Consider the following 20319-nt stretch of genomic DNA (forward strand, 5'->3'; position numbering starts at 1 on the left):
ACTTGGTATAGGGTCCCGGCCTCATGGGAGAATAGGTGGGAGCCATAGGAGCCCTTAACATCATCATCATCATCATCATCATCATCATCATCATCATCATCATCAATAAATAAATTTGATTTCTATGGCTCAGGGCGGTTTCCAAAGAGAGATAACAAACAAATAAGATGGGGATCCTTACTGTCTGTTCCGTGGCCTATGGAGCATGGGCCCCCAGTAAGGACTTGCGCGTCTTTGGGCCAGATTCAGGGCAGAAAAGGGGCATCTGGGGTGGAAGAGTGGGGTGGGGTGGTAGTGCCCCAATGGGTGCCTGCCTGCCACCACCTAGATTCCAAAGGAATTAGGCAGGGGCGTAGCAAGGTTGGAGTGGGCCCAGAGACAAGATTTTAAAATGCCCCCCCGCTCACTGAAGCTCAGCTCATGAAGTAAAGAAATCTTAAATAAGGCTGAATAGTGGTAACAGTTTTGTAAATTGTGGACAATGCAAGTCATTTAATGATAGTATAGAAAGACACGCTGTTCTGGTAGCTCCAGGTCTAAACACTCACATCAATTTCGGAGGATGAATACAACTGAAGGAAGCCCGGGCTGGTGCGCGTCTGGGAGAGTCAGTCATGTGACTTGCCTCGGGGGGGCCCCAAGGCAGTGGGCCCCCAGACAACTGTCTCCCCTTGCCCTATTATAGTTACGCCCCTGGAATTGGGCAAAGGACTTATTTTTGGTGATTTGCTGAAGTTTACATACCTTTAAGGTTTTTCTCCATAGGGAATGATGGATGTTTCAGCAGCCCCATAAACTGCACTTGGTGGGCACTGGGGTGGCCCAGAGCGAGTGGTGGTGTAGTGCACAGAGGGTTCCAACCACCCCCATGGGTTGCTAACCCACGGGGTACAGGGTTTTGTTGTTTCTCAGGTGTTCTGAGTGTAGATTCTCTGATAGCATATGAGATTTTCAATGACAAACCATGAATCCACTCGCATTGCTACCAAAGAATCTACACTTAGGACACCTCAGAAACATTTTACCTTTAGCATATTTTACCTTTAGGTGGGCATGACATTTTACTTCAGCTCCAGCAGGTGGCACTATCTGCTGCTAGGAGGCAAAGGCACTTGGCTGTCATGCATTCCTATCCTAACAGAGTCTTCTCAGTTATTGCTTCCAGGGCTTGGAACGCCCTTTCAGTGGGCATCTGCTCCTCTGTCTCGATCACAGTTTTTACAAAGCAGGTAAAATCATGGCTTTCTACCCAAGCTTTTACATGTGCTGCTTTTGTTGCTCTTGCTCTGTGTTGTTTTCTGTGGTTTTATTGTGTATATTTTTAAAAACTTTATTATATTTGTATTTTTATATTCCAGCTTAATATTTGTATTGTTTTAATAGTTCTGCATTGTTTTTAAATGTTTTGTAAACCGCCTTGAGATTGTTTTAATGAAAGGCAATATATAAACCTAACAATCAAATATTATGTCATTGAGTAGCTTGTGCAAAATAAAGTCATGCTTTGTGATTACCTACATATACCAAATTTTGCATAAAGAATCCTGCCACTTAAATTAGCTGAATGTACTACTTTTTACAACAGAATATGCTGGGTGAAAGGCTTAAATAGTTTTTCATCATGGTGCAAAAAACCTCAGTGCAAGTTTTAAATAATTAGTTTTGTTTTTCAGTGGGATTACTGGCTAAGGCTTTCTCTCCAATCCTTAAGCCTCGCCACCCAAACCCTGCGTGATGACTTTCAATCCAAATGGAAACCGTCAACTATAAATAAAATAGTGTCTCTTGACCTATCCCCACCTCTCCTAATAGCCATGGGATACGAATCGGCCAAGGCACTCATCAAACAAGGTATTACAGATAAAGAGCGTCCATCGGATATAGGCAAGACCCCGAACTTTCTGGCTAGGGAAGGACATAGGTATGTCATCTCCCCTATGCCATATCTAACACAACTGGAAATCCCAAAGCATAGGAAGGCCATAACATTGGTGCAATGCTATGTCCTCCCCTCAGCCGTGCTTGAAGGACGCTATAGGAAAATTCCACTATCAGAGCGCCAATGCCCTTGTGGCACTGGGCAAACAGAAACAACAGGGCACGTCCTACTGCAGTGCCTGTATTACAGGGACATTCGTGTCACCTTCATTCTACCATTACTACAAGACAACTCTGATCGTATGGACCAATTCTATACCTCCTTGCTGCTTTTGGATAGCCACCCTGCTACCACCTACAGAGTGGCCAGATTCTGCGTGGCAGCGATTAAAATCCGGCAGACGATGAGCCCCTTGTGCCCAGTGTCCAGCTTTATGAACTAGAATATAGTCTCATATGGTGCTTCAGAGCTCTTCATGACAGCCCTACATCCATTAGCTCCGAAACTCCTGGGCCTTTGCTTTGCAAACCTAGGGTTCCCCTGGATGACAGTGACGTATCTGGATTTTAATCTAACCCCATGTACTTTTTATGTTTCCTTTGGTATGACCATCATCTGGTTTTTAATCTATGTGAAAGTATATTAAACAAGTTAATATACTGTTACTTCATTTTTACAATTCCTTTTAATAATGCCTTTTTAGGAAATTATCTAATATCCTGGCTCTTACAGGTTTTAATAGCAACTGCCACTTTGCTTTTAGGGATTGTATCAGCTTTTCATGTACTTCATATACTTTTCATGTCTTCATTTTGTACTTATATGACTAGCATTTTATAATACACTTATTTTCCTTTTATAATTCCTTTTAATGAGGCTCATGCTGTTGAGATATATTTCTATTGATAAAAACAACCTTTGTATGTATTGATTTTATTATACTTTTACAATATTTTTTAAAAAATCTCTGGCAAGGTTATCTTGTGCACCTTTCTTGCTTAATACCTACCAGAAAGATGACAGATGAGAGTGAAAAAATTTTCTCATAAGATTTGACTGCCTTGGTGAGATTGAGAGAGACTGCAAACTCAGAGATGCAGTAAAAACAAGTTGTTCTAGTAAGAACTAATCTGCCTACTTGCCTTTCACTATCCCTACAACTGGACTAAATTTGGTCCAAATTGGTTAGGCAGTTCACAGATTAGCCCATTTGCACCTCAAACATTTATGTGTCTGCCTTCTTGAATTTGAGTGGATGACATCATCACAAACTATGTGTTTGAGGTGTCCCTATGTGTCCCTAACTGTACCAAATTCGGTTGACATCAGTTTCCACTTGCATCTCAAACATTCACGTATCAGCCATCTTGAATCAGGATGGATGACATCATTACAAACGATGTCCTTGAGCCTATGTGTTCAAATCAGTCAGTCAGTTCACAGGTTAGTTCAATTGCACCTCAAATGTCCACCATCTTGAAGTGGGATGGATGACATAATCACAAATCACACCACTGAGGCATCCCAGTGAGTCACTCACTACAAATGTACCAAATTTGGTTCAAATCAGTTGGGCGGTTCACGGGTTGGCCCACGTGCCTCAAACAGTTCCACGTCCGCCATCTTGAATTAGAGGACGTCTTTACAAACTATGCCAATGAGGTGTCTCTGTGTGTACCTACCACTGCACCTGATTTGGTTCATATTGGTCCAGGCTTTGTGAAATTGATAGGGGAGACACACACAAGTCTGGGCTTGGCTGCCTGTAAGAACCTCCCGGTGGCAAACCTGCCTAGGGAGCCCACCTCTTAAATGAAGTTAAAGGAGCAAGTACTTCCTTAACCCTATTTACCTGATCATATGCCAGTGCCGGCTGCTTTCAGCCAGAGCTGAAGCACTGACGGGTGCCCGCCCATTATTGGGTGGATCCCCACAATGTACCGTGCACTCACAAGGTGCATTATGGGATCTCTGGGGGCCGGGACGTGTCATCCCAGTCTGTGGAGCTTAGCGCTGCTCATCTGAAAGCACAGTTTGCACTCCCAACATAAGAACTCGGTCATGGGGGGGAGGAGGTGAGTTTACCAAGCCCATAGGGACATTTCATTGGCATGTTTTTAGCCTAATTTCATCATGGAATTTGTAGTCTTGTGAGATCACCTTGCTGTCTGTGTCCATGTACGTGTGCCCCCACCCCACAACAACATCGCCATGCCAGGAACTATTTGGACCAAATTTGATACATGTGTAGTCCCACAGGGATTCTTCAACAGCAAATTTTGAGATGACATCATCCACCCCAATTCAAGATGGCGGACATGTGAACATTTGAGGTGGAAGTGGGCTAATGTTTGAACTGCTGAACTGATTTGCACCAAATTTGATATACATGTTAAGGTTTCAGAGGACATTAAACCTTGATATTACATAAAGGAAACCTAGGACCCATTTCAAGATAGTGGCTGGGTATGTGTATTCCCCGCTAACAAGTCTGCAATGGCTAGACTAATCTGGATCAAATTTAATACAGCTTTAGTGCCACATAGGGATATTTCAACAGCTTGTTTTAAAATGACATCATTATCTCATTGCCATCCTCCACCTATTAATGGTGCATCCTGGTCTTACAAATGAGGCTCTGGCAAATACTGTTTTACTGCACCCTGCATATTTCATTTGATGTTTGGATTTGCATTTGTTACTCTGCATGTTGCATTTTGTTTAACAACAAAAAGTAAATGAAATAGTAAAATAATAAAGGTCTTTAAAGAATGCTGGCCATGCACAACACATGCTCTCACACACAAGCTTCTTCTCTACTTGCGCACATGAATAGGAGGAACGAGGTGGCGTGCTGCCCCCCCCCCGGGCGTAGCAAGGTTGTAGTGGGCCCAGAGACAAGACTTTAAAATGGACCCCCCCCTCACTGAAGCTCAGCTCATGAAGTAAAGAAAAGGTTTTGTAAATTGTGGATGATGCAAGTCATTTAATGGGACTAGAGAAAGACATGCTGTTCTGGTAGCTCCAGGTCGTAACACTCACATCAATTTCGGAGGATAAATACAACTGAAGGAAGCCTTGGCGGGTGCGCGGCTGGGGGAGTCAGTCATGTGACTTGCCTTTGGGAGGCCCCCCAAGGCAGTGGGCCCCCAGACAACTGTCTCCCCTTGCCCCATTATAGTTATGCCCCTGGGCCTCCCTCCTCTACAACTCCTTTACAACTCTATTGGCCAGATATGGGCAAGAACAAGGAAGGGGGAACATGCGGTAGGAACAATTCTAGGTTTGAAAAAGCACAAGGAACCGCAACAACAAATAAAAAATAGCACCGTGAACAGCCCCAACTCTAGTCTGATTTATGCTTAAGCGTGCTTTATCTGCTCTCTTCCTAACTTAACCCACCATCTCACGATAAAGCTCACAGTCTGGCAAGTCTGGCTCCCTTTGAACTAGTGGCCAAGTCTACTAGTTCAAAAGAAAGAAAGATCTGGCTGCTTTTGTGCCAGTGGCCAGGGCTACCGTAGCACATGGTCTACCCACTGCATGCAGGAGGCCCTGGGTAGACCTAACCTCCATTGCTCCAGTGGCCAGGTCCACTAGGCAGGCAGGCAGAGGGAGCAGGGACACTTCCCCAGCTCAAAACAGTGGATGGACCTGACCACCCAGTGCCCTGAAAGTCATATCTTCTGCCACTTCAGCCTCACTTAAGTCAACTGGCAGATCTGGCCACTATCACACCAGCAACCAAATCTACTGCCACCACTCCAGCTGACTCATTCAAGCCCATTGGTAGACCTGGACTTTCTACTTTTTATTATTTTTTTAGCCTACTTTCCTTAAGGAAAGTAAACTTAAGAGACCCCCCAGCTGTGTGTGTGTGTACCCTGTGTGTGTGTAAGTGCCCTGCCACCCCCACCCCACCCGCCAACTTCACACTGCCTAAACTGATTTGGATCAAATTTGGTACAGTTGTAGCGTCACATCGAGACACTTCAACAGCGTAGCTTGCGGTGATATCTCCAATTCAAGATGGCGGACACATGAATGTCTGAAGCTCAGGTGGGCTAACTTGTGAAATGCCTAACCAATTTGGACCAAATCTGATACAGTTGTAATCAATTAAGATTATAGTGAAAATAAAGTAGGCAGATTAGTTCTTACCAGAACTTTTTGCTTTTAAAAAGGCAGAAGGGTGTCCTTGTTTTTCCAAGTTGAAAATATAGTAGACCTACGTGGGCCAGTCCCTTTGGCCACAGTTAGAAGGGGCCAGGATTGTATCAGCCAATCAGAAGTAACCATCCCAAGGGCAGGTGAATTAAGCATTCATCTTAAGTACTGACCTACATGGACCACATCATGTACCTACCCACATTATAGTCTGCCAGAATGTCAGGCATTCATTTAACCATTCACAGGTCACGCACACTTATTGAAATCATTTACTCAACAGAAGGAAAGGAGGGCGGGGGGGGGAGAATTTGGGAGGTGTGGCTGTTGCATGTTGCTGGGCCAATTCACCAAGGGATGCCTTGCACAGAAGCACAAATCCAGGAAAAAGGCAGCTGGGAAATGGGATATCCCAGGCCTTAGAAATATATGCGGTTGGTCAGGTAAAGTTGCCCAAATGTTAAAATTCAGCTAACTTCCTTCACAAATCCTTACCCAATAAATTGTAATGGGACTTGCCTTCAGTTTGAATGTTTTCTGGATAACCAGGCAAAAATGTGGATTGACTCTGGCTGTTACAGATTACATTCATCACATCCAAGGTCCCCTGTAAACTAGCCTAGATAAGATATTGTGACGTAACCATGGAAACTAACCTCTGATTTAAGAGAATTCTGAAGACTCCCCTGGAGACAAAAACACAGAGCTGGAGGAGATTTTAAAGTGGATTGTACAGCTGGACCCTTGGGTTGCCTTTCTCTAGTTATTGCTTACTTCTGCTTATCTTTCTTTTTGCAGTGTATGGTTCCTAATTCCTTTTGCTATCTGCCTCAGTCTCCTGGGACAATTCAATGGTAAAGAATAAGCTGAAGTAAATCAATGATGGATACGTCACCTTAAGTCGCTCAGCAGGGAAATGCTTGACTAACAAGCAGAAGGTTGCAGGTTCAAATCACCGCTGGTACTATATCGGAAGATGCTGAAAGCCATCATCTCATACTGCGCGGGAGGAGGCAATGGTAAACCCCTCCTGTATTCTACCAAAAGAAAACCACAGGGTTCTGTGGGTATCAGGAGTCGAAATCGACTTGACGGCACGATTTACTTTACTAAACCAAGGATGGAGAAAGACAGCTAGGGTTTGCTGCTTTAGGAAGCTGTGTTATACTGAGTCTGACCATTGGTCAATCTGGGTCAGGCTTCCCCAAACTGCGGCCCTCCAGATGTTGCTGAAGTACAATTCCCATCACCCCCAGCTACAATTTATTGTAGCTGGGATGATGGGAATTGTAGTTCAGCAACATCTGGAGGGCCGCAGTTTGAGGAAGCCTGATCTAGGTCATCAGTACTGTCTACACCAGGGCTGCTCAACTTCAACCGCCTTACAGATGTTGGCCTACAGCTCCCATAATCCCTGGCCTAAATTGAGCAGACCTGGTCTACACTGACTGGCAGCAGCTCTCTAAGGTTTCAGACACGAGCCTTTCCCAGCCCTACCTGGGAGGCTTTCCAGATAACACATGACAACAGGGGTAAAATGCTTCAGCTTGGCAGGATCGTATTCAAAACGATCCCCAAACTCCTACAGCAGGAAAATAAAGCTATTCTTCTGCAACCAGACTTGCAACTGCAGCACTAGAACGCAAAGATAACATCCGAAAGGCAGCATCGGAAATGTGAACGGCCGCTTGCTGTCAGTGCCGGGACAGCGGGGTCACAATGCAGGAAGTACGGAAGCACACTTAGCGGATCCGTTGTGACCCTGTGGTCGGTTTTAATCTGGAAAGCACCCTGGAGATGCCAGCGACAGAAACCTGGGACCTTCTGCATGGAAAGCAGACACTCTCTACCACTGAGCTACAGCCCCATCCCACAGACTTTTCTGTGGTTTTACCTACAGTCCCTTCCAACACTTTTTTGCTTCAAGGTCGTGCCAAAAAACGTCAAATCAGAGACCCACGTGGACACTTTTTAAGTGATGCATGTCATGTGCAGACAGGATGTTCCATCAGTTTAGAAGCACCTATGATGAGCTAGACCCAGACTCCACCCATGGGACTTTGCTTTCTCTGGCTTTGTTTCTCCTTGGTCTTCTTTCTGGAAAATAAAGCCACTTGTCCGCTGGTCTGCAATCAAACGTGAGTAAGATACTGATGCAAAATCAGAGGACCCTGTACAGACCTGATCCCAGCAATCCATCCCCCAAAAGCCTTGTTCCCCACAGCTGAGCTCTGATACCGTCAGAGATTCCAGCTTTATTCAAGGGAATAAAATGCCATGGGGAGGGGCTACATAGAGGATACTAACAGGTGGGGGGAGAGTCTAGTCCTCCTACCTATATGATCCTTTGGTGCTTTCAGTCTCACCAGGGTCTGCATAAGAGGTCAGCACAGTCAGGCACCTGTTGAGGGCCACTCACTGGCAGGGGATGCCCCATGGATTTGCTTCTCCTCCTCCACACCAGGGTTTATTCCAAGCTTTGTTTCTGACCGCACAAGCATTAGGTGCAGCTCACCCCCATCCACCCCCTTGTGACGTTTTGCATTGTCCAGTACGGTTTATTAAAGGTGTTATTTATATATGATTTAAAGTTTTTTTGTTATGGAACTATGTAAAACATAAGGCAATACAGTATGTGTAGGAGGGAGTTTGATTGACAGGAAGCCCTGTTTAGAATACAGAAAGGGAAAGGACAAGACTGTTGAAGAAAAGAAATGAAGAAGAAGAAGAAGAAGAAGAAGAAGAAGAAGAAGAAGAAGAAGAAGAAGAAGAACAACAACAACAACAACAACAACAACAACAACAACAACAACAACAACAACAACAACAGTTAGGAGTGAGTTGGCAGCTGAGAGAGTGAGCCGGAGGCTTGGGGAGTGAAGAACTACTGAATAGCACAGGGACTTCTCAATGGAAGAGAAGTGGGGCCTTAAGCAGAGGCAGGGGTAAATCTGCTCTCTTGAGGAAAGCCCATTGCCTGTTCAAGGAAAGACTTGAGAGTCCTCAGGGAGGAGGCAGGTCAGAAACAAAGCAATGCACCCTAACCCACAAAAAGAGAAAAGACATTTAAAAAGAACCTTAACTGCTTATAATCTTAAAAACATCACCACGGCTCTAAGTAATAAGTTAATGTATAAACTGAGCGATGATCTGAGTGATGGCAGCTGAGATACCTGGAGAAAGCAGAGATAACTGGACCCTCACACCCCTTACGCCAGGATTTTCTAACAAAGAAAAATAATAGCAAAAGAAAGAGACAGACAGGGAGAGAGGGAAAACAAGGAAGGAAGGAAGGAAGGAAGGAAGGAAGGAAGGAAGGAAAAAATTAAAAAGACAGAGAGGAAACAAGAGAAATTGAGGTACTTTGCAAAAAAAAAATGGAAGTAAGTACAATCAAATTTTTAAAATAAGCTTATGAAAATTGAAAGGAAGTGTATTCATCTTTATTTTCTGGTTTCCTCCCCTTTCCTCCTCTATTTCTTAAGAAACAACTTATTTCCTTATTAAATGTAATAGGCCCAATCCACAAAAACATAATTTCCACTGTACATTTTTTCACTGCACGATATGTGTCCAGCTGTACATTAGAATAAGAAGAATTATACATTTTTCTTCTCAGTGTGACATACTATCTCTTGAATATTCATAGTTCAATGCTAAAAAAAAGAACACACAATAGCAATGCCAAAGGACATCACTCAGACTGTTGGAGATAGTTCCAGAGTATTGACCTTTCGCACCAACTATCTTACTGACCACTAGGGGCATTGGGAGCAGAGGTAGCTAGTTAGGGTCTCCTTACTTGTCCCTGCTTTCCTCTGCTCTACGTGACCCCTGCTTTGACTCCTCAGGTACTTCCTGTAGTGAGTCAGTCCTCTTCCTTTCCTCCTAGAGAGAAGATGAAAACATCTCTCTCCGCCCCTACCTATTCATTATGTAGATGATGGATAGGCTAGGTCTTTCCTTTCTCAAATGTACTTCACCAATAAACTAGTTAAGTAACTTAGAATCTACCGTGATCTCCATGCGTGTTACTTAAATAGCTGCAACAACGAAACTCTGCACTCTGTAACAGGAGGGGTAGCTTCCTTGGTACTTTGCTAAATCATCACAAACCCCAACACAGAGAAGCACCCTTTCCTTATCCTCATGATATAACCTGGGGCAAGAATCAGACTGTATCAGCCTGGACACCTGGGTTCTCTGCAAGGGAACACACTTTAGAGTCGGGGCATAGCAAGAGGTGAGGGGGCCCGTGTTCACCCCACTCTCTGGCGGCCTCTCAGAGTGAGGGAGATAATGAAGAAAATAGGGAGGGGTGGAGCTGGGGGGCGGGTTCTTTGAACCCATCCACTCAATTATAGCTACACCCGTTTAGAGTGTTAAAGTGTATCAGGAAGCAAGAGAGAACCTTCAACGGTCCAAAAAGAATGAGAAGTTTGCAGGTGGACATGCTCGTTTGTGCCAGTAGGTGGTGCCACAGAGACCAGAGCAAGGGCACAGGTTGCTTAGAGGAGTGGGGGTACCCATGTATTATTATCCCTTTGGGATAATAATCTCACCCCCAGCACAGTACTTCCAGTGACTGTTGCTGGTGTGTGTCTTATGTTTCTTTTTAGAATGTGAGCCCTTTGGGGACAGGGAGCCATCTTATTTGTTATTTCTCCTGAGCCATTTTTGGAAGGGCGGTATAGAAATCAAATTATTATTATTATTATTATTATTATTATTATTATTATTATTATTATTATTATTCTGTCAGGTGATGGATTTTGAATCTAGTTCAGATGCCTTTGACCCAAAGACACTCAAGCGCTCCAAACTGGTGGAGGTTGAAGGAGTCCCTTTGCTTGGCTTAATAGCAGAGAACTGGGGTCCCACCTGGAACTTTAAAGCCCGGCCTGATGATCTTCTCATCTGCACTTACCCCAAAGCAGGTAATGGGACAAAGAGAGAGAGAGAGAGAGAGAGAGAGAGAGAGAGAGAGAGAGAGAGAGAGAGAGAGAGAACGCTGATATAGCTGTGGGGAGATACAGTGGTTTAGCTAGGGAAGGTGTTTGGGGCCCCGTCTCCCTGGTGGCCCCTTGGAGTGAGGAAGATTAAGAAGATAGGGAGGGGTGGATCTGGAGGGGCCTCCGGAGCTGGGGGTGGGGTGGGGCAGGATCTTTGAAGCCATACGCTCAGTTATAGCGACACCCTTGGGGATATAGCAATGGGAGCAGCCACTGGCTAAATTTCTGAGCTCTTCGTGCCTTTTGGCTTTCCCCACCCCCGCCCAGGGACTACGTGGACTCAGGAAATTGTGGACATGATCCAGCATGGAGGGGACCCACAGATATGTGCTCGGGCCCCCATCTACAAACGGATACCCTTCATAGAGATGTGCCAGCCAAAGCCCATCCCTTCAGGTGAGTAGGGGGTACTGCTTCAGGGAGCTGTTGCTTGAGTGTGGGGTGAATGGCTTCTCAGCACAAGGCTGCATACTTCCCTCTGGTGTTCCAGGTATCGAACAGGCGGATGCAATGCCTTCTCCGCGCACCCTTAAATCTCACCTCCCTGTTCACCTTCTGCCACCTTCCTTCTGGGAACAGAACTGCAAGGTGAGGACAACCGGGATAAAGTTGCTGAGAAGGCAGGGATGAATCTGAGGCAAGTTTCAGCTCTGCTTGCCTGAAGCCTAAACATGTGAAGTTTAGAGTGTGCCTCTGAGCACAAGCAGATTTCATTTGAGTCAGGGATCAGCCTCCAAATGCAGAGTTCGGGCTCAGCAATGTGTCGGTGGCTAGGTCAGAATCTGAGGTTTCCAAGTTCTGCATATCTTATTTTCTAGAGGGAATGAAACACTACTGAGGAAAAGGGGAAAGGAGGATCTTGCATGTTGGAAGGCTGAAGGACTTGGAGCTAGGACTTGAGGTTTCTCTCTTGGTTTTCCCCTCTGTTTTCACAGATCATTTATGTGGCCAGGAATGCCAAGGACACTGCAGTCTCCTATTTCCACTTCCACTGCATGGACAAGTGGCTACCTGAACCTGGAAACTGGAATCAGTTTCTGGATAATTTCCTTGCTGGGAAGGGTGAGTAAAGGCTAGAGATGGAACACTAGAAAAAGAGGCACTGTATCAGAATAGCTGTTTGGTCTCAGGAACAGGGTTTGGATCCTTTAGCCATCCTCAGGAAATAGGGACTACTGTGTTACTGATAAACAAAGAGCCCCCCCCCCCCAAACTCAGATATATGTTCTATACCTTTATCTACATTTGTTAATACATTTATATTTAAGATTAAAACTATCTGGAATCACAAATCTGTACATTCTTCATAAAATATAGGTAACATACAACAGTAATCTGATTAAAACCTGTATAAATCCAGAAAAAATATAGACACAGACAATAAAATATATTCTCCAGGGTAAAAAAAACCTACCCACCAAATATATGTAGAGAGATCTGTAAATATATGTATATATTAAAAAGTCCAAAAGCAGTGTTCCAGCAGGAGTCCTAAGCTTCAAGAGAGAACAAGCTTCTGTATTCATAGTGTAGAATAAACTGTTCCACATATAGCTTGGTGTGTCAGGTATTTAAAAATTCAGCATTTGGGTCTACTTCAAACCAGATCTGTAGCTGCGAATCTCCACTCTCAGTGAGAGAGTTAGGGTTTTTTAACCCTGGAGAATATATTTTGTTTATTGTCTCTGTATATATTTTGTCTGGATTTATATAGGTTTTATTCAGTTTACTTTTATATCTGTTACCAGCTATTCTACATGGCTCCCTGGAGCCTCCCTGTTGGCTTGCATCTCCAGGCTTGGAGATTGAACTTTGTATATGCTCAGGAGCTGCACCGCAATGTGATCTCTCAGTTTATGGTACCCATGGGGACAGGTCGCTTAGTTGGCAGTGGGCTAGTCACCCCGTAGGCTCAGAGGTGTACTCATTGAAACTCTTGATAGGATAGGAGAGCCCATCCCCACACGGATATTCTTTCATGGACCTCCATACTCTGATTTTCATCCCAAACAGCCTTACTTGCAAAACACCCCCCCCATTGTTACACCCAGGAAAGAACAATCAGAAACAAGGCATTCTATAAAGGCCCATCCAGGCCCTTCTACTCAGCAAAGCATGACAATAGAATGTGCCCCCAAAGCACGTTTTGGGATATAAGCCTCCCCAGTTCCATGGCCCAATGTGCTCCTTTGGTCTTGCCACCTGGGACTCCAACCAGCAACCTTCATGCTCCCTCGTATGCTATACTTGGGGCTCCACTGAGCACGCCATATGCTCTCTTGCAACCTACAAAGAGCTTGAAATCACTATTTGGATCGGTCCTTGTGCCAACCACCCAGCTTGCCTCGCACCTATAGGAAGCTGGATCCACGGAGAAGCCATTTTTATGGACATCCCTCTTTATACTAATCCTTGTAACCATCCTGCTCTCCACCTCGCTGTCCCCAAAGGACGTTAGTCTCCAGCTGCTCAAAGCCCTGCTGCCTAAAGCATGGGCCCCAACATGGGCTCCACTGGCCGAGGAGATGCAAATGGGCCCCACAGGGGCCCTGCCCCCATGCCGTCGCCCCACCCACCATTTCTCATCTATTTACCCATGGTGGTGGGGCTAGGTGGACTTCTCCCCCTTCCCTGGCCAGGGCGTCGGCTTCTCTAGCGCCTGCACAGTTGATTGATTGATTTTATTTATTTAACGTATTTGTATACCGCCCCAAACGCAAGTCTCTGGGTGGTTTACAGCAAATTTAAACGTCACAGCACTCGATGCTCTCCCTACTCAAACTGTGCAGGCGCAAGAGACGCTGGCGTATGGGGAGGCACATGCGCCGGCCAGGGAGAAACCAGCCCACCCACCCACCAAGAAGCCTGCCCGCCAGCTGCCACCGCCACCACAGGTAAATAGAAGGGGAAGCATGGTGGAGTGGGGCTTGGAAGTAGGGGGCATGGCTTTGGTGCTGGGGCATGTGCGCGTGCAAGGGAGCCCCCCAAACGACTTTGTCCCTGGGCCACCAGGAGCCTCCCTACACTACTGGCCAAGGACAGGTGCCGTATAGTGGTTGTTCGGCTCTCAGGACCCCATTCTATAACTTCTTTTCAAACCTTCCCCTTCCCCCTCTATCTCAAGCCTCTTTCTCTTGCCCGCCTGGGAAACTGACATAATTAGGCCTTAAGCTAAATGCCTCATTGCAGTTGGTTTAATTAGAAACATACTTTATTGCTCTTTTAAGTTAGAAACGCCTCATTGTAGTTAAATTGCTTAGTACATTTTTATTGATCTAACCACACCATTCCCTTCCTGTATCCTCCTTATTCCAAATAAATTCTTCTTTTAATTTTGAAACTATATCCTTGTCTCAAATCCAGTCATTTCTCGAGTCCAATAGTTTACACACATTAAAACTGGTGGAGCTTACCCCTTTAACAAGCCCGAACACTGGGAGTGCCGACCAATCACCCCGGGTCAGTTTCATTCATATTTATTTATTTATTTATTTATTTTTACATTTCTATACCGCCTTTCATTAAAAGAAAACCCCAAGGCGGTTTACAAAAATTAAAACATACAATAAAAGCAGTAAAAACATCAAGCAATAAAAACATCAAGCTAAAAACATATAAACAAGCATAAAAACATAACAGATAACAGATAAAAACACAGAGAAGCCGCAGTAAAAACAATCATGTAAAAGCCTGGGTAAAAAGCCAAGTCTTTAAAAGCTTTCTAAAAGCCGTGATGGAGTCTGAGGAACGAATGGCCACCGTGAGAGCATTCCAGAGTCTAGGGGCAGCAACAGAGAAGGCCCTGTCCCGAGTGCACGAAAGCCGGGCCTCCCTCATTGTCGGCACCCGGAGCAGGGCCCCCTCAGATGTCCTTGTCAAGCGGGCAGCAACCCTTGGGAGCAGGCGGTCCCTCAAATACCCCGGGCCCAAACCGTTAAGGGCTTTAAAGGTCAAAACCAGCACTTTGAATTGGACCCAGAAACGAACCGGCAGCCAGTGCAGCTCTTTCAAAATGGGGGTGATATGTTCCCAACGGGCAGCTCCAGATAACACCCTCGCTGCCGCGTTTTGCACTAGCTGCAGTTTCCGGATATTCTTCAAGGGCAGCCCCACGTAGAGCGCGTTACAGTAATCCAACCGCGACGTGACTAAGGCGTGGGTAACTATATCATATGTTACCTAAATATATCATATGTTACCTATCTTTTATGAAGTAAGAATACAGATTTGTGATTCCAATTAGTTTTGATCTTAAATATAAATGTATTAACAAAAATAGATAAAGGTATAGAACATATATCTGTGTTTAGGGGGGCTCTTTTAGGGTATACTGTTCATCAGTATACTTTTTCTGAGGCCCTACAAGGTTTTGTATAGTCACGGGACTACTGTGTTACCACATGGTGGTTGGAACTAGACAGAATCCTATTAGGAACTGCACAACTATGTGAACTTGTAAAGCCCTTCATTAGTTTCTTTTAAAGCCTGAAAAAGTAGTAGAATATGCTTTGGGAAGATCTATTATAGGTGTGTGTGTGTGTGTGTGTGTGTGTGTGTGTGTGTGTGTGTGTGTAAAACAGAGGTAAGCTGGATGCCACAGTTCACTCAGGACATCTTCTGCCTCATTGCAGTCACGTGGGGCTCGTGGTTTGACCATGTTCTTGGTTGGTGGGAAGCCAAGGACCGTCACCACATTCTGTACCTCTTCTATGAAGACATGAAAGAGGTGAGTAACTCACACAGACACACACACACCAAGGGGCCGCTACCCCATGAGGCAAGGTGAGATGTTAGTATCAGGTGGTGGCTCTGCCATGGGTTTCTGAGTGTGGGTACCCGATCCCATCCCCCACAGTTGTCACCTCATCTGCCTGCTACCCTCCCAGCTCTTTGCTACCCCACCATCCTTTGTGTGCCCCATCCGCTCCCGCCACATGTTCTGGCCTTGCCCCTGATGGATACCAGTCATATCACCTATCTTACCTTCTGGGTGTACTGCTGTTTTAAATTGCAGGCCAATGATGGAGGTGGTGAGGATGGAGCTTCTAGAACAGAGTGGCAGCCTCTCCTTGTTGCCACTGCTTTGCTAGCTCTAGTAGCTAGACTGTTTTTGCTCTCCCTCTCTTCCCCCTGCACCTTCCCCACCAACAGACTTGTGTGCTTTGCTCCATTTCAGGAGCAGGACACAGCATAAATTCTGCTGGTGGAAAACATGAAGGGAAGAGAGCAAGAGAGAAAATGATCCAGCTACCTTAGCTAGCAAAGCAGTGGTAATGAAGAAAGGCCAGTGCACCATGCTAGAAGCTCTGCATAGCAAATTGGTTTTTAAAAGTATTTTCCTTCCAACGGGATCCATTCCTTCTTTGCATACACCACACCCACATGAAAAGCCACTTCTGCAATTATTTGAAAAGCACTTGGCCTCAGATATCCATGTATTTGCCCTAAAAGAACTTTCTGGTTTCTTATACCAGTTGCTGGCCTTGGGCAGGATGCATTAGAACCCTTGGTAGCACGCTGTAACACATTTGCACAACACTTTGAAGTAAAGCTGCTCGCATTCAGCATGAGTTGAATGCTGAATGCGAGTCATGTTTTCATGTGTTCATGTTTCCCACTACAGCTGATGCAAGATCACTGGGAGAGGTGCCATGAGTAAAACCTGGTCTAGTTTTGCTGGAGGAGTTTCAATTATTGGTCCTCGAGGATGTGGACAAGGTGTTTAGTTGAGTTTGGCCGACTATGTACATGCTTGACACTTGCCCTTCATGGCTTGTTAAATCTAGTAGGGAGGGTATTTTTAGCTGGGTCCAGCAGGTTCTAAATGCCTCATTGAAAGAGGGAGTGGTCCCAGCTCCACTGAAGGAAGCTATTATTCAACCTGGCTTGGGACCGGATTACCTGAGCAAGCGCCTTGCCCCATATGTCCCAACCCAGACCTTAAGATCTTCTTTGGAGGCCCTCCTCCAGGTGCCCTGCCAAATGAGGTGAGGTGAGGTGAGTGGCTACTAGGGTGAAGGCCTTTCCAGTGGTTGCACCCCATTTATGGTATAGCCTCCCCAGTGAGATTTGCCAGGCTTCATCGCTTTGTTCTTTTAGATGCCAGGTACAGACCTTTTTGTTCACTCAGGCCGTTTAAATTTTAATCTGATTTTAACTGGTTGTGTTTTTTTAAAATTTACATTGTTTTGTATTTTATCCGTTTCCCCCCCACCGCACTTTTTTGGTCTGTTATTATTTAATGTGTTGTATGTTTTTATCTCATGTTTTAATGTTGTGTTGTAAGTCACCCAGAGAACAATTGGTTATGGGCTCACAAATAAAGTTTATTAATTATTAATATTATTATGATTATTATTTCTAATCAAATTAGTCCAGTCTTACAGTTTGCTGTTCCTTCCAATGTTTTATGGCATGTCATTTTGGGAATGGGTCATAATGCTTTGCATACAGATCAGATCAGAGAGCAAGGGAGAGAAAGCAGAGGTTGCATTCCTCCCCTCCAAACAAACATAAAGAAGCCAGTAAAAGATCAGACTTACCAACAGCCAACCTGCCTGCTCTCTAAGCAAAATGGTGATTGGATTCTTCTGAGTAGCTAAAAGAAAGAGCCGTCCCCATCCTCTAGGCACTCTGATTGGCTGCCTGAGGAATCAATCAGCCTTCTCCCTCTCTGATTGGTTTATAAGATGGTCCTAGGACCGCCCACTTTGCAAAAACAAAAGTTAGTGTGCTTATTGGCTCTTGCCTTATTAATATTAATATATTCTAAAAGAACTGGGGCTTTTCATTTGTTCTGTGCTGCCGTTTCCCTTCACTCTTAAAGAAGCTGCAGGCAAGAGCAGCAGGGAACAACAGAGAGAGGCAGTAGGCACACAAAATGGAGGCAGAGTTAACATGGCAGACTAAGAAATGTAAGGTGAGCACTGCCCACTTTGCCCATAGATAAGATCTGCCTCTGCTTCAAAGGTAGTATTTTTTTGGCTGTAGTTTGGTAGTCTGCTGATAGAAATTGTCCAAGCAATGACTTCCATGCTGTGAAGCATCTGATAGTACTTTTCCAATTAAATGAAAAATGAACACCGCAAACTTTCTTTAAGAAAAAGTTTCTTATGCTAACCATCTTATACCAGTCAGCCAAAATCCTCCCCTTCAACAGTCTGGCTTCTCTCCTTAGGATCCAGCAGAGGAAATCCAGAAGATAGCCCAATTCCTGGGCCTAGAGCTCCCAGAACCAGTTCTGAACCGAATTGTGCAGCACACAATGTTCAAGAACATGAAAGCAAACCCCATGGCGAATTACACCACTATGCCTACTTGGCACATGGACCAAGCTGTGTCACCCTTCATGAGAAAAGGTGCAGTTCACGTAGTAATGTTGTAATTGTAGTAATGTTGTAATTGTAGTAATTGTAAGAAGATCAGAGGGCAGGCCAATTACAGCCACATCTGAAAGGAGAGGGCCCTTGTCGGACTGTAGATGCAGAGGTGAAAGTGAGTGGGATACATTCATGTTCAGAGTAGTGGCATTAACTGTGTGGTTTTCAGCAACCACACACGTTATGATTTTTCAAACTGTCTTTCCCATTAACCCTATGGGTCCCAGGAAGCTTATCAGGAGGTTCTCTCTCCAAGGAGATTAGTAATGACAGGAAATTTTTCCTGAAGACAGTTTGACCTCTGAAACTGGAAGCTGCAAGAGAGTCTCATTCTCATGAAGCGCAAGGTCCAATCACCAGGCCAGTGGCTCGGTTAAGCTGAGCTTTTGTCCTAGAATACTTCCCAAAATCTTTTGCAGCACAGCTACAGAAGTTCAGATAAGGGCCAGACAAATTGACATGGAAAAGGGATCCCTGAGGGTAGGTTACAATTTTGATTGATTGATTGCATTTCTATAACACCTAGTATAGAAATCTCTAGGCAGTGTACACATTAAAATATAAAAATATTTAAAATTCATAAATATAGATAAAAATCACAGTAGATAAAAAAACACACATTAAAATTTAAAATTTAGATTTCAGTTAAAAACCTGGGAAAAGAGGTACATCTTCAGGGTCCTCCTAAAAGCAAACAGAGAAGGAGATGCTCTTATTTCAGCAGGGAGTGTGTTCCAAAGCCCTGGGACAGCCACAGAGAAGGCCCGGTCCCGAGTTGCCACCAAATGAGTTGGCGGCAACCATAACCGGACCTCTCCAGATGATCTTAATAGGCAACAGGGTTCACGATGGAGAAGGTGCTCTCTTAAGTACCCTGGATATAAGCCATTGAGGATCTTATAGGTAATAACCAGCACTTTGTATTTCGTTCGGAAACATATCGGCAGCCAGTGCAGTTCTTTTAGAATCGGTGTTATATGGTCCCTTCGGGTAAACCCAGAGACCAATCTAGCTGCTACATTCTGTACCAATTGTAGTTTCCGAACTATGTACAAAGACAGCCCCACGTAGAGTGCATTACAGTAGTCAAGCCTAGAGGCTACCAGCAGATGTACCACCGTTTTAAGGTTATTTGTCTCCAAAACAGCAGGAAAGGAGCAGAAGAAATCAGATCATCATTGAGTTTCTGTCTGGATTCTTTTCCTCACCTGCAGGCATCGTAGGCGACTGGAAGAAGCACTTTCTAGTGGATCAAAGTGAACGGCTGGATGACATCTATGCCCATAAACTGGGGGGAAGCAGTCTGACCTTCCGAACACAACTATAAGCACACGTTTATGCCCACACTGAAACTTTTCCAGAATGAATCTGAAGTGCTAATTTAGATGTGCTTAACAAAATAAACCTTGAAGCAAAAAGCAGGGACAAATCACAGATAATTTTTAAGAAGTTCTTGGCTTTTGTAAATGAATTTTAATGAAATGACTGAATTAGCTCCCTATTATTTCCTGTTGATGATGAGAAAAGGGATAGGTCTTGGATTATTTCTTACATTTGCATTCCACATCCCCTTCCGATGGCATAAATAGCCAATGGCTTGGCTCCCAGTCTGAGCAACTTGTAAGCTGCAATAGTAGTTCTACAGATTCCTGCAGCTGCTACACTTAGTATTCAGCTGATCACTTCCTGAAGTTTTATTTTGCTGAAAGCTTGCTGAATGGCTACTGTGCTTCTGGCTCTCATGGCTATGGACACTTTCAGCCCCCAGACCCGAAAGAACCAAGTCAATGGTTTCAACGACCTCTCTAGACTTTGTTAGACCTATAGAGGGAAGATTTATCTTATCACAGTAGATGCCCATTTAAAGTGGTTGGTAATCTCA

General features: G+C 44.7%; 1 protein-coding gene across 3 annotated transcripts; it reads left to right on the forward strand.

Moving 5' to 3' along the window:
- The first annotated feature begins 311 nt into the window (after positions 1-311).
- LOC128331579 (sulfotransferase 1C2-like) lies at positions 312-19919 on the forward strand. 3 transcript variants are annotated; one of them, XM_053265154.1, is made up of 9 exons: positions 313-1229; positions 6845-7065; positions 10809-10983; positions 11326-11454; positions 11549-11646; positions 11994-12120; positions 15690-15784; positions 18236-18416; positions 19652-19919. In XM_053265154.1, the coding sequence occupies exons 2-9, from the start codon at positions 7063-7065 to the stop codon at positions 19762-19764; spliced, it is 921 nt and encodes a 306-aa protein (XP_053121129.1). In that variant the 5' UTR covers positions 313-1229; positions 6845-7062; the 3' UTR covers positions 19765-19919. The 3 variants fall into 3 exon arrangements, with proteins under 3 accessions (XP_053121131.1, XP_053121129.1, XP_053121130.1); XM_053265156.1 differs by lacking the exons at positions 18236-18416; positions 19652-19919 and adding an exon at positions 16682-16738 and having other exon boundaries at positions 312-1229; XM_053265155.1 differs by lacking the exons at positions 313-1229; positions 6845-7065 and adding an exon at positions 7592-8184.
- The last annotated feature ends 400 nt before the right edge of the window (positions 19920-20319 follow it).

This window comes from Hemicordylus capensis, chromosome 6, assembly GCF_027244095.1.
Source record: "Hemicordylus capensis ecotype Gifberg chromosome 6, rHemCap1.1.pri, whole genome shotgun sequence".
Taxonomy (NCBI): domain Eukaryota; kingdom Metazoa; phylum Chordata; class Lepidosauria; order Squamata; family Cordylidae; genus Hemicordylus; species Hemicordylus capensis.

What these genes read in the sequence shown, in the direction of transcription:
- LOC128331579 (XM_053265154.1), top strand. An exon ending in TCTGGGAACAGAACTGCAAG is followed by an intron (nt 11,647 to 11,993) that starts GTGAGGACAACC and finishes CTGTTTTCACAG; the next exon opens with ATCATTTATGTGGCCAGGAA. An exon ending in TCTATGAAGACATGAAAGAG is followed by an intron (nt 15,785 to 18,235) that starts GTGAGTAACTCA and finishes TTCTCTCCTTAG; the next exon opens with GATCCAGCAGAGGAAATCCA.